Source organism: Chrysoperla carnea, chromosome 5, assembly GCF_905475395.1.
Source record: "Chrysoperla carnea chromosome 5, inChrCarn1.1, whole genome shotgun sequence".
NCBI lineage: Eukaryota > Metazoa > Arthropoda > Insecta > Neuroptera > Chrysopidae > Chrysoperla > Chrysoperla carnea.
Genome location: NC_058341.1, coordinates 15,808,708 through 15,822,650, shown reverse-complemented (window position 1 = coordinate 15,822,650; position 13,943 = coordinate 15,808,708). Strand labels below are relative to the sequence as shown.

Below are 13,943 nucleotides of genomic sequence, written 5' to 3'. Positions count from 1 at the left end.
GATAATATTTAACATAAGAGTTTAGGAAAAATTGGGGAGTCGCCATAATCGTGTCATTTTACCTTAAAGAGTACATTTAATTGATAAACTTTTTAAATTTATACAAATGATAAAGTATCAAATTCTCAGAAGCACAAAAGTTCATAGTTGTGATCAAAACTAATCTAGCTCTAATAAGAATTTTTCCTGGTCCCGGAATGAAACACAAAAGTTATAGGTAGCGAAAAATTGTCACCACAGGTGAAAATAATGTGCCAAAATTAGTGGGTTTCAAAAAAAATTCCAATGAAATCGGATGAAACTTGCCTGTGTTATCAAAAAAATGGAATTTTTGAACTTTATGACGTCATCAGAATTCAAAAAATTTAATTTTGCTCTATCATATTCAAATTTTATCCAATTTCGATAAACAAAGTATGTAATCCTACTAAATTTGGGTCATACTTTTCAAATTTGGGATCAAAATTAACCTAGCTCTAATGGGTTTCAAGAATACGGAGTCGTGGTCCCGGAATTAAGCGCATAAGTGATAGGTAGCGAAAAACTGACATTACAGCTTAAAAGAATGACCCAAAATTTGTGGGTTTCAAAAAAAATTCCATTAAAATCGGATCAAATTAGCCTGTGTTATCAAAAAAATCAAATTTTTGAACTTTATGACGTCATCAGAATTCAAAAAATTTAATTTTGCTCTATCATAGTCAAATTTTATCCAATTTCGATAAACAAAGTATGTAATCCTACTAAATTTGGGTCATACTTTTCAAATTTGTGATCAAAATTAACCTAGCTCTAATGGGTTTCAAGAATGTGGAGTCGTGGTCCCGGAATTAAGCACATAAGTGATAGGTAGCGAAAAACTGACATTACAGCTGAAAAGAATGACCCAAAATTAGTGGGGTTCAAAAAAAATTCCAATAAAATCGGATGAAATATGCCTGTGTTATCAAAAAAATGGAATTTTTGAACTTTATGACGTCATCAGAATTCAAAAAATTTAATTTTGCTCTATCATATTCAAATTTTATCCAATTTCGATAAACAAAGTATGTAATCCTACTAAATTTGGGTCATACTTTTCAAATTTGTGATCAAAATTAACCTAGCTCTAATGGGTTTCAAGAATGTGGAGTCGTGGTCCCGGAATTAAGCGCATAAGTGATAGATAGCGAAAAACTGACATTACAGCTGAAAAGAATGACCCAAAATTAGTGGGTATCAAAAAAAATTCTAGAAAAATCGGATCAAATTTGCCTGTGTTATCAAAAAAATCAAATTTTTGAACTTTATGACGTCATCAGAATTCAAAAAATTTAATTTTGCTCTATCATAGTCAAATTTTATCCAATTTCAATAAATAAAGTATGTAATCCTACTAAATTTGGGTCATACTTTTCAAATTTGTGATCAAAATTAACCTAGCTCTTATGGGTTTCAAGAATGTGGAGTCGTGGTCCCGGAATGAAGCGCATAAGTGATAGATAGCGAAAAACTGACATTACAGCTGATAAGAATGACCCAAAATTAGTGGGTATCAAAAAAAATTCTAGAAAAATCGGATCAAATTTGCCTGTGTGATCAAAAAAATCAAATTTTTGAACTTTATGACGTCACCAGAATTCAAAAAATTTAATTTTGCTCTATCATATTCAAATTTTATCCAATTTCGATAAACAAAGTATGTAATCCTACTAAATTTGGGTCATACTTTTCAAATTTGGGATCAAAATTAACCTAGCTCTAATGGGTTTCAAGAATACGGAGTCGTGGTCCCGAAATTAAGCGCATAAGTGATAGGTAGCGAAAAACTGACATTACAGCTGAAAAGAATGACCCAATGTTAGTGGGTTTCAAAAAAAATTCTGGAAAAATCGGATCAAATTTGCCTGTGTTATCAAAAAAATCAAATTTTTGAACTTCATGAAGTCATCAGAATTCAAAAAATTTAATTTTGCTCTATCATAGTCAAATTTTATCCAATTTCGATAAACAAAGTATGTAATCCTACTAAATTTGGGACTTCTCTAAGCCACGTTTACCCATGCCTGGTATACCGTAGTCACCATCGTATTCACAAAGATGTCTACACCTACTATATCGAAGTACCTTTAAGTCTATTAATAAAATAATTTATTCAAATCTCGCATCTAGTACAACATTTTATAAATAAATTATCATATATCTATTGTTAAAGTTATCTACCTTATTTAATTCAGATTCTACCGCATGTTAGTTATTTTATGTAGTTACTTGAACAATATCTTCTTAAATATATAAATAATTGTGGTATTTATAGCTGAATAAATTATTATATAATCAATATAGATTACGATTATATTTAAATATGTTGATGATTTAGAAATAACATCCAATGACGTTCTATTTCTATTTTTAAAATTGTAAAATTTTTATATTATCGACACCAATTTGTAATAATTATTTATATCACAAAGAAGAATGTTTCAACGGTTTAATACGTCTATGGTAAAGGTCGATAGAATGAGTATTCCACGGATATACACCACTTAAAAATCTAAGTGCATGCATGTGTTAAACTATGACAAAGATCTGCCCTTGAGAAAAGTTCTTGAAAAGGAAAAACATTTCTCGACTCGAAAAATAATATTTATTTGTTAGATGTTCCATAAAACCTACTAAAAATAATAACCCGCTCATCATAGTCAAAAAAGGGAAGTTTGTTTATTTTTATATTTGCTTTGTCGATCTAAATTAGAATAAAATAAATAACTGTTGATGTCAATAATACAAACTCACACGTCATAACACTGTTGATATGTGGGAAATTGCAAATGTATTCATACATATTTATGATATTCAAATGACAAGCAAAAATATTAGCTATTGAAAATTTAATGAAATTTTTAAACTTTATTGACATTTTTGTGTTGAATTTAAATAATTATTAGGACAGAGTAAAAAATTGTTATATAGGATATGAAATTAATATTTTCATAAGTTTATATTATTTGACATTATTTTCGCATTGGTTTCGAATAGTGGTACAAAAAATAACTTTTTAAATTAGTTGTTAAGACGATCATTTCAAACCAACTAGTTTCTTGATTCTTACAAATTTATTAATATAATTTAATAAAAAAATAGAAACTTCATTTTTTTAAGATGGTTCTTTTTTTGTCAAAATTTTCGGGTCATTACACAAATGATAAAAGTTTTGCTCGATTAGCAAAATAAAAATCTAGATACGCCAAGAAGTATAAAAGAAATTCTAGAATTACACGTCTAGAAGTACAAAGCGTTATAAAAAGACTGTGTAGTATATTACTACTTCGTACAGACTGACTTCGATTCGATATAGTTATTATATAAAATGAAATATTTACAACATTATATCAGATCAGTGAAAGAACAGGAAATTAAATTTTATAAAATTGATTTTAAATTCAATATAATATCAATATCCGCATCACTTAAAATTGTCTCATAAAAATGTTAGACCGTAAAAAACGAGTTTAAAAATATTTCAATGATGACGAAAATGATTTTATTTGTGACTATTCACATACCATTTTTTTAAAAATATTTGTGCAATTATTGTTTATTCCAACAACACGTTCAATTGACTAATATGATAGTTAAATATAGAATGAATTTTATATTGTGGAACCGCATGTTGGGAACATTTCTGTGGACCATACTGTTTGTAATTTATAAACATAATATTTATTTGTATACAAGAAAGTTGATTTAATACCATGTCAATATTTTTTTGAGAAAAAAAATTATACTCAATTATGAAATTAAAATACGATTTTTTTTTTGCTTTGTATTTTCTAACTTCTTTAGAGTTTAAAACCTCAAAGTCTACTTCATTTACAATTAAGTGTCTTTTGAAAGATTTATATTGTCAGTATTGAACCATTATCAACATTATTGTTCGTGGAAGTAGAAATATTGATGAATTGTCATATCAATATGTAATAGTGATGTTTCCAGGTAAGAGACACTCTATATAGCCTTTATATTTAGAGTCCATATCTCCGGTAACAATTTGTACAACATCAATAGAATCCGTGGTTCTTAGACACTGGTACTCCTTTATGATTTCATTTTTAACAAATTTCAATGTTTTTGTTACTTTTTATTTTCGAGGAATCAAAATGTGATTTGTTTTTTTAACTTTCTATATATTAAAATTAGTAAAAAAAAAAATTAACTAAAAAATGTATGCATATTATATATAACTAAGCACAGGATTAGTCTTCGATATACTCATTAAAGCATGTTATTAGGTACATAAATTTAGTTTTTTACTATTATTAAAAATTTAACTTAATTAGAATCAACGTGAATGGAACACATGAGTTTCATTTATATTACCATTTCAGCCATCTACTAGATAACCTTTACATTAAATTTAGGTATTCACGAAAAAAATGTAGATAGAATATATTAAGTAAGATCATCGAAGACCGAATTTTCGATTTGTGTTTATCTGTTAAATGGAATCAAGCATCAAGCAGTTGCCATGGTGGCTAGATAAGTATCAGAGTCAAGTCTCTAGTTCAACCGTTACCCTAACCTCAAGCATAGCCCTTTACCTACCCTCGATTAAAGGCGAGTTTGACCACTTTGGGTAGAAATGTGTAATTTTGAGATATTTATCTTTGCCTACACATTGTAAATGGTATAAATCGAGACGTTCAAGTAAAAACGTGGTTTTTTCTTTTTCGAAAGCATTTTTAACTTTCCAAGTTTTTCCCAACGAATTTTTAGTTAGTAATATATCTAATTGTGAAAAAAAATTGTAAAGTCGGTTTACTGGTGGGATAAATTATTATAAATAAAAACATTTTTTGGACAATGTCCAAATAAGTTTATACCATTTACTATTATTTCGAACTTAGACAGTTATGACAGATATACTTTAATCTTTGACTATCAGTTTGGACATTTTCATTTTAAAAATGTTAGGTACATACATGTACCTAACATTTAAAAGTAGCAAAAGTAAACATATAAAGTAGCATATCTTGTGTGATAAATGGAAGCTTTTAGTATCACAACTTTTTATACCATGTATATATGAAATATACATAGTATATTAAGTTTAATTGCAAGTTTGTAACGCTTAAAAATATTGATGCTACGAAAAAAAATTTGGTATAGGTGTTCATAGAATCACCTAATTAGTCCATTTCTGATTGTCTGTCCGTCTGCCCGTCTGTTTGTCAACACGATAACTCAAAAACAAAAAGGGATATCAAGACGAAATTTTTATGGCGTACTCAGGACGTAAAAAGTGAGGTCGAGTTCATAAATGAGTAAATATAGAGATCGAATAAATGTTTAAAAGTAAAAAATGTTCCTTATAAAAAAGTAAACAACCTTTGTTTAAAACATTTTTTTGTAAACATCACTGTTTACAAAACAGGGCGTTATATAGGTGCAAAATTTATAGTATGTATTAATATACGTATTAATGTTTAAAAGTGGATATCTTTTTTTATTTACGTGACGTCGAAAAACAAACGATTGCGTCATCAACACTGTCTATACATGGTATTTCAACAATTAACTCAGTCAATTGTTTGTTTTCACTTGTTATAGTAAAAAATATGTATCTAAAACGTAGATATATATGCTTTTAACATATGCAAATATTAATAACGATATACGGTCTCAGTATGATATTAATATCAGAGTAACTGTTTAAATAGAGATATATTTATTTTCTACATGACTTTTTATATGAAGATGAATAATTTTTAAAAGCTTCTAGAAATATTCAAAATTAAAATTATACATTATTTTCAACAAAGCTTTTCCTAAACAATTGTGGAAAATATTTACATACACTCCAAAAACTGTACATAGGGTATTTTCTTTTTGATAAAGAAATTTTTGCTAATGAGTTTGAAAAAGCCGTGTCAAAGCGTTTAATACTTAACCTCTAATAAAATAAAAGCTTTGAGTAAATTAAGCCATGTAATATTGAAGAATAAACGTCTTTTATACTTAAAAAGAGTATGAAAGTCTTTACGGTAAATTATATGTTGGTTTCAAAGATTAAATTTTGAAAAATAAACATAAAAACATGTAACGCCAACTATACCAAAAGTATATACCAGAGTATACCAAAACTATGGTATTCGACAAGCAGAATTTGTAAAAAAATTCAGCTTATTCCGTGACATTCCAAAGTGAAATCCTAAGATGATTGGAATATATCTGCAATTATGGTTGTTAAAATATAAATTGCCTTTGACTAATTTCAATCTTATATTTTATCTTCTCTTTCACTCGAATGCAATAGTTTTGGGTTGCTCTGTACTAAACTATAAACATGATAGATAAAAATGTTTAACATAATCGCATAAAATTAAAAACAATAAAATAAAATTAAACATAATTTTAGTAAATAAAAAAAAAAATTTTTGTTTTTAAAATGACAAAATAATACAACCCACTCACATTTAAATAAATAATTAAACAAAAAGATCAAATAATATTTAAATAAAATAAAAACTATTTAAAAACAATTCAAATAATTTAAATAATTAAAAAATAATTTGTAATAAAAGAAAAAAAAAAAATTTTTAATTAGTTGTGATTAGATGAATGAATGTGCAAGAATATGATTTGTATGAGGAGATATATGAAACTTTTATGAAATTACATGAAAATATGATAAATTAATTGCTTTTGTTCAAATACATTGTGTGGAAGAATCGTGATTATTTACGATTAAACGCAATTAGATCTAAATAAACAAATATCCATGAAATATCACATAAAAATAATTCAATTGAAACGAATTTCAGAACCAGAAAATTATAAGATTATAATCTTATATAAACTGAAAATCTATTGTATTGAATTTTTCTTGGTTTTGAGCATGATTAGGTTTAGCGTGACGCCCTTCACTTTAGCTGTATGTTGGTGCAGTTTTGCATTTAAGATTTTTATAATAAGTTTTCAATCCCTTCCTTTGTACTTTCTTGTTCGTAGTAATATGAAAATTTTCGATGTCTCATAACAGACATAAAAGCCTTAAAACTGTTCTATCCATATTTTTGATTGGCGTGAAATCATTCTCTAATTGGCGTGAAATCATTCTCTAATTGGCGTGACACTTTATAATTTTTTAAAGAATCCTATTAAATTTCATTGGTAGAAAAAAAAATTGATAAAGGGAAACGGTTTTCCAGAAAATAATGTTTCAAGTTACAATTGAATTTGAAGCACTGCGATTATACCCTTTTCTCCATCATTTTAATTTTCTAAGCTTGAACTCGTAGTCAATAAACTGTAATGCAAATTTTGTCTTTACTTTTAAATCTATTGAAAAAGCGTACACATTCACGCAAGCGAAGTCACAGTTAAAGGATCATATGTAAATTAAAAACGATATAATTGTTCCTATTATTTTAAATACAAAAGATTTATTCACGCCATGTTGATTAAGTCAAAATATTAAAAATAAAAACAATTTTCGACGAATTATCGAATATTATTATTATTTTTATATTGAAATGATATTAAAAAATTGACAGACCACAAGTTATTTGAATGATTAGCGATATAAATATTACAAAAAAGGGATTTTTTTCTACATATACATATTATATATAATACACAATGGATTTCGACTGAACAGAACGAAATGAATCGAATACGGTTGGAATTTTCATCATCATATAATAATAATCTGTGATACTTCATCCATGACTTGTTCAATTCAATCAAGTTTATAGGTCACAAAAATGAATTTTGTTTTTACCATTCGTTTAGTTTGATACATCGATTGATAAAATTTGTTGATTAAACACATTTGTAATTTTTTTTTAATATTCCTTTCTTGTTGAAAATATTATTTTATTAAAAAATTTTTAATATATTTTTGTCAAACATCAGCCGAGAAAAAAATTAATTTAAATGAAAAACATTTTTTTTAATATCAGTATCGTTGACAACGCGCATGTTGCTTAAAAAAACATCGATTTAGTTTTAAAATACTCAATATTGAACACGAAAAAGTAAATTTAACAAATATGGTGGAAGAGCATATAAAGTCATAGCACATATAAAGAATACGTTTGTTACATAATTTAACTGCGTTTCCACCATCTGTTCACTACACTACAATTACAACATATTTATCGTAAACATAAATTTGTTTATCTGTTCGTTTGTTTGAATATTCTAACAGTTCTAACTTTTAAATTCAAATTAAACAAAGAAAAACACTTTAAATGTCAATAAAACTATCTTTATTGGAAAGAAAATTTTATGCCATTAATGTTTATATATAATTTCGGTTGGATTTAAAATGACTTTTCATATCCCTTAAGAAAATGATCTAACGGATCATATCTCACGATCTTGGAAGCCAAAGAAGACAATTACATGAAATTAAAAAAGATTTCGGTCGTGAGATCCCCGTTAAGAACGAAGATCCTTACGAAGCTGTACTGAAACAGATGTATACGTTAAATAAATACCCATAGAATACCTGTTTTTGATTGCTCACCTAAATAAAGTTATAAACTAATTAGTTTTAATAATTTAATAAATATTAACATTTATAAATTGATGTTCGTTTGACAGAACAGTAATAGATTTAGTTGGTGTCAAAAGGCAGTGTTCTCAGGCGGACATAATTATAGTACACAAATTTAGCCAATTTCGTACTATAATAAATAAAAATAATAAAAAGTAGGTGAACAGATCGTGGTTGCCGGTGATTATACGGACACACACACACACAAGGCATATGTACATTGTTACGTGACGGTTTATGCCAGTATGCTTCTCATGGAAAGTCGCGTCAAGGAACTTTGTTGCATTAAACATTTCATAAACGTTCCTAAAAATACTTCATAAAAATAAAAAATTTGTAGGCGTTACTCAGGGCGTGGTCTATTCATTATGAACTCCCAAGGTAAACTAAACACAGAGCCAGTGTTTGCTGTCAAATTGGTTATCACACAAAAGAGTGTGACTAACTGAAAGATATGAACTTCTAAAAAACACCCACATGGGATCATCTACGCAGCCGAGATCAATGGTCAAATCTTGAAATATGCTTCAGATTTTCTCTTTTCCCTCAATGAATAAAAAAAATGTCTTTCATCTCAATCGATACGACAATACATAAAAAAAAAACAATTTTAAATGTAAACCCATCTTATTTTTTCAACTAATTGAGATCACGTTTTTCGTAAAAAAGAAATGAATTCAAAATATGTGTGTTTCCAATAAAAGAAAATTCCTTCAGTTAACATAGAAATTGAACAAAATTTCGATATAAAAAGAGAAAAAAATAACCATAGGAAGAAAAACATTTTTAATTAATAAATATCGTAGAAGAATAAGAAGAATTCATTTGTGTGTACGTCATCAAGACAATTAATTATCAATATTAACACAAAAGAAAAAAAAAGTTGAACGTTAATAATAAGTGCCAATTATTTTCTTGTAACCATAAAATACAATCAACAGTCAAGTTGAAGAAAAGAAACCAACCAAGCAACCAATCCAATTGGTATCGTTGTATTGTGCGAAAAAAAAATAACTTACTCGAATGGTGATGATAGAAGTAGAAATAACACATAGAAAAACAAATTGTTAAGCTTGACACATAGCTTTATGGAACATGGTTCGAAAGTTTACGATGGTGGTTTCTATCCTAATTGTTGCCAGAGAGTAAGACTTGCTAAATTTTCGTGTGTACTGGCCGTAACATATACCGTTAGGCAGTCAGTAAATTCTTATTTTGCACAAATATATCGTGGAGGAATTCTTTGTTGGATTATGTCATATTTTAGGAAGTCCAAGTGTTTGAAGAACTTCTTTTGTTTGATAATTATTGGGTTATTAGTTATATTTTGGGTATCATTATGAAAAATGAAGAATTCTTTATTAAAGGTTATTGAAAGCTTACAATGTTGTTACAAGTTTTGGTTTATTGCACGGTACATACATATAAACCAAAGACATGCTTTGTACTCAAGTAATGAGTCATTTTTAGCTTTACAATACCACGCAATTACAAAAATATATAGTATATTGTGAGCTGTTTATAGATTTGATAATATAAATATCGCTCTTCAATCATCAATACTCTAACTTTATATTTTTATGGTAATATTATAAACTACAATATTGTCTAAATATTTTGATTGGTTTTTATCACACTCTCTAGATTTTTTGATATAGAAATATCCAATTGAAAAGGATAACCAATATGATTAATTATTTTTTCAGCCAGCTTTGAACGATAAAATAATAATAAAAAGCCCGATATCCTAGGAATTTCTTGTGATTTTTGGAAACTTTGTTAATCAAAAAATGTATTTATTAAGTTTTATTTTTATTTTATATCCCAAGTATTATTCAATCCTTGGATACCTCCTTAATTCTTGAAAAAAATCAAAGTAAAAATAATGTTCAATAAATTCGATACATGGTTGTTGAAAGTTTTGTTGCAAAGTTCTAACAATTGACTGATTTGTCATGGTTGGCTTTTGATAACAGTTTAATTAAGTAAACCAAATTTAATTTACGTTCAACTTTACCTAAACTGTTGATTCACGTTTCTGATAGTTATGGCGATCCACTTCATTTGTGGTAACCTTATCATAATGATTTTTATGCTCGATTTCTACGGATCCCTTTCAGAGAAAAAAAAACAATTTGGGCGTAATTTGAACAAAAGCAATTAATAGAAAGTTTTTCCAAAAGTAACATCAAAGCACATACCTAATACTAACCATATATAGACAAACAAACAAACATCCAAACAAACTAAACACAACAATTAACAAAAAAAAGTACATCAATCAAATATAAATACCCCAAGAAATACCTGACGCGTATCCAGGTTCACTATCTTCATCATCTGATGCGGATAGATCACCAACACTAGCACGATGCTGTTGATGATGTGTACATTCACCATACAGACCACCACCACCAGCACCTCCCGCACCACCATGATAATGATGGTACGAATGGGATGTACTATGTGGTACAGCGTATTCCGCTGTTGATGATGCGGCCGAGGAATGTGGTCCATGACGACTGGATGAACGACGTGTTAGTGTGCTACCCGCTGACAATGAACCACCACCTCCACCACCGCCCGCACTAGAATGTGGTCGGCCACCACATAGTACGGCCGCAAGTGATCCTTGTGGTCCACCGCTACCCAATAGTTCCAATGAAGGGCGCCGTGCAAATGGTAAACCAGTATCTGACTGTGATCAGTCATATATTATTAGAGTTTGTATATATTTTTTAAAGTACAGGATGCGTAATCAAATTTGAAATATTCCAAGAATCAAACTTGCTTTCGAATTTTTGCATTTTTCCAGCTGGTGCAGAAACATTTATTAAAAAGAAAAAAAAAAAGAAAAACTGATTGATTGCTTTTTTTTTTTATATAAATGCAAAAAGCCGTTTTTCGACTTTCGAGGTTTTTAGCACCAGTTCAGCTGTGAAAATGCAAAAAATGTCTTTTTTAGGGTATAATTTATCTAGCTTGCCAAATTTGTTCGTACATCCTTGGAGTATTAGTATGTAGCAATAAGGGCAGGTGATAAACAGAGTGTAGTAAAAATCACGCCGAATCTCTCACGAATGATTTCGTCAAGTCGGAATAAGTTAATCTTTAATCTGCCTTGCCTTATGTTTATAAACTAATAAAAAATCTAGTCCAATTAAAAAAAAATTATGAATATTTTTGTTTTAATGAATCACCCTGTACCTTTTATTCATTATTTATTTTAAAAAGTCTCGAATGTTTGTTCAGGATAAAGAAAAAAAAACAATTTAGTGGATTTATTTAAAAAACAGAAACGTATGTTTGTGACATGAGAAAAACACTAATGAAATAAAAACGTCCGAGTAAAGAAAAACATTTTAGTTTTAATTTTATTAACAAGCAAAAAACAAGTTTTCATTTTCCTGCGTACATGATGAAAAATAAACATCGTCAAATACTTCCAATATCATTTAATATGAAAATTTTAAATGCTTTCCTTTGAATAAGATACCTGCTTGTATGAATATGATTTAAAAATTGAGAATAAAAATATTTTTTGAAGAACTTTCTCGGAAAGGTATGGTACATGAAAATTTGTATAGTGTTTCAGAATGGTATCAAGATGTACTGGTATTAAATTAGCAATGCCCTAGGCTAATACGAAGCTATTTGATTGTAAAATAATGATAGTCTTGTCTCGAAGAATTCCTTCCCTTTATATTTTTCAGACTTTTAACCTGACTTCACCATTTAAGAACTTTATGTTAACTTCTAACTTCTTCACATGTCCGTCAAAATATTTTCATATTCTTACAAATTCAGGTCCTCATTGTCACTTGGAACTTTTTTGTTTTTAAGTGAGCATGGCAGAACCAACAAAACGGTGGCTGCTTCGAAAAAGAAAACTTTTCTATATGTTCTTCGAGGCAAAAGTAACCCTCTTTGTTTGCAATGGCAACTATGGATACGCTTTGTTTTTTCGCTGTACTCCTAATTTGCTATTGAAAACTGATTTTAGGTACACTCAATATTTACATCGCAAAAACAATTTATAATTAAATTAAAAAACAATCCAAGTGAAATATAAAAAAAAAATATGTAAATAAAAAAAATACAAAACCGATATTATTTATTTATTTTATTAAAAAAAAGAAAAAAGAAATAATGATAATTCAAACATAACGATAATTAATTATACCTCAATAAATTATTTTATCTCATGTCATTTTGGTTACATTCAGTTTATTTATAATATTTGAAGAAACAAAAAATAGGTGTATGATAAATTGTTATTTTTGTTGATTGATATTCGATGAAAATTAATTTTTAAAACAATATTGGATTAAACTGATGTGAATTATAGTTTTAAATAAAATTTAAAAGAGTTAAAAATATTCAATAATTTTAAATTGTTTCTGATAGTTCGGCAACAAAAACATATGCCTCGAAGAGTATATAGTATTAACTTCTAAACTAAGCTTATAAAGAAGAACGAAAAAGTTATTTATCAAATCTCGATCTAAGATCTAATTTCCGAGATAAATTCATTCAATGACAGTGCACTTAGAAAAGTATAAGGATATCCAATTTATACCAATGCATTTAATTATCATATTATCTATCTCACTTTTTTAAATTTTTATTAAACCCAACTCAGTAACCTGTGTTTTATTACATACCATATCATTTACTGAGTAGGGTTTCATAAAAATTAAAAAAAACAGATAATTTGATAATTAAATGCAACGAACCAGCACGATAAACATAACATTCTATTTCTAAGCGTTCTGTCATTGGATAAATTTATTAATTGATTTGGTAAATTATCTTGGAAATTAAGTGTCAGATCGAAATTTGGTAAAAAGCTTTATAAAAACTCGGAATACTTGTTCTTAAATTTTGATAGAAAATTAACAAAATTGAATAACATTGTAAACAGTGAAAAATATTTTGCTCGTAAATAGTTTAATTTTTTCGAATTTCTGGCTATCCTGTAATCGGATCGAAAATTTATTATACGATAATCTTAGTCACGCTATACGTAGGAATTTTTTGAAGGATTTTTAGACGTTAATTCAACGTTCGACGTTCATTAGTATTTTCCTCAAAGTCACTGTATATTTTTGAAAATTTAAATAGAAAACAAACGAGACTTTTTAATTAGTGAACAATGCTTTTATTATTTACCTCTCTAAAATAAGCTTTTAAATGACAAACATATTTTAATTAACTCTGTGATAACAGAACTAAACAGTCCACACAGATATTTTATATTGTAATTGTATGATAATTATATATGACTACTAATTCGCTTACCTAGAGCAATGCCTTTGGTAGCAATGCGTAGGATACCTATTAACTAACATATCATAAATTCTATTAATTAGTTAGTTAATTATGTATCTTTATTGATTTT

The 13,943-nt window shown here is 27.8% G+C and overlaps 1 protein-coding gene across 2 annotated transcripts in view; it reads right to left on the bottom strand.

Moving 5' to 3' along the window:
* LOC123299555 (atypical protein kinase C) overlaps nt 1–13,943 on the bottom strand; it is a 143,984-nt gene that overhangs the window by 127,042 nt on the left and 2,999 nt on the right. For both annotated transcript variants that reach the window (XM_044881780.1, XM_044881779.1), the window contains exon 2: nt 10,850–11,240. In XM_044881780.1, the coding sequence (XP_044737715.1) occupies nt 10,850–11,240 (391 nt within the window). The remainder of the gene's footprint in view (nt 1–10,849; nt 11,241–13,943) is intronic.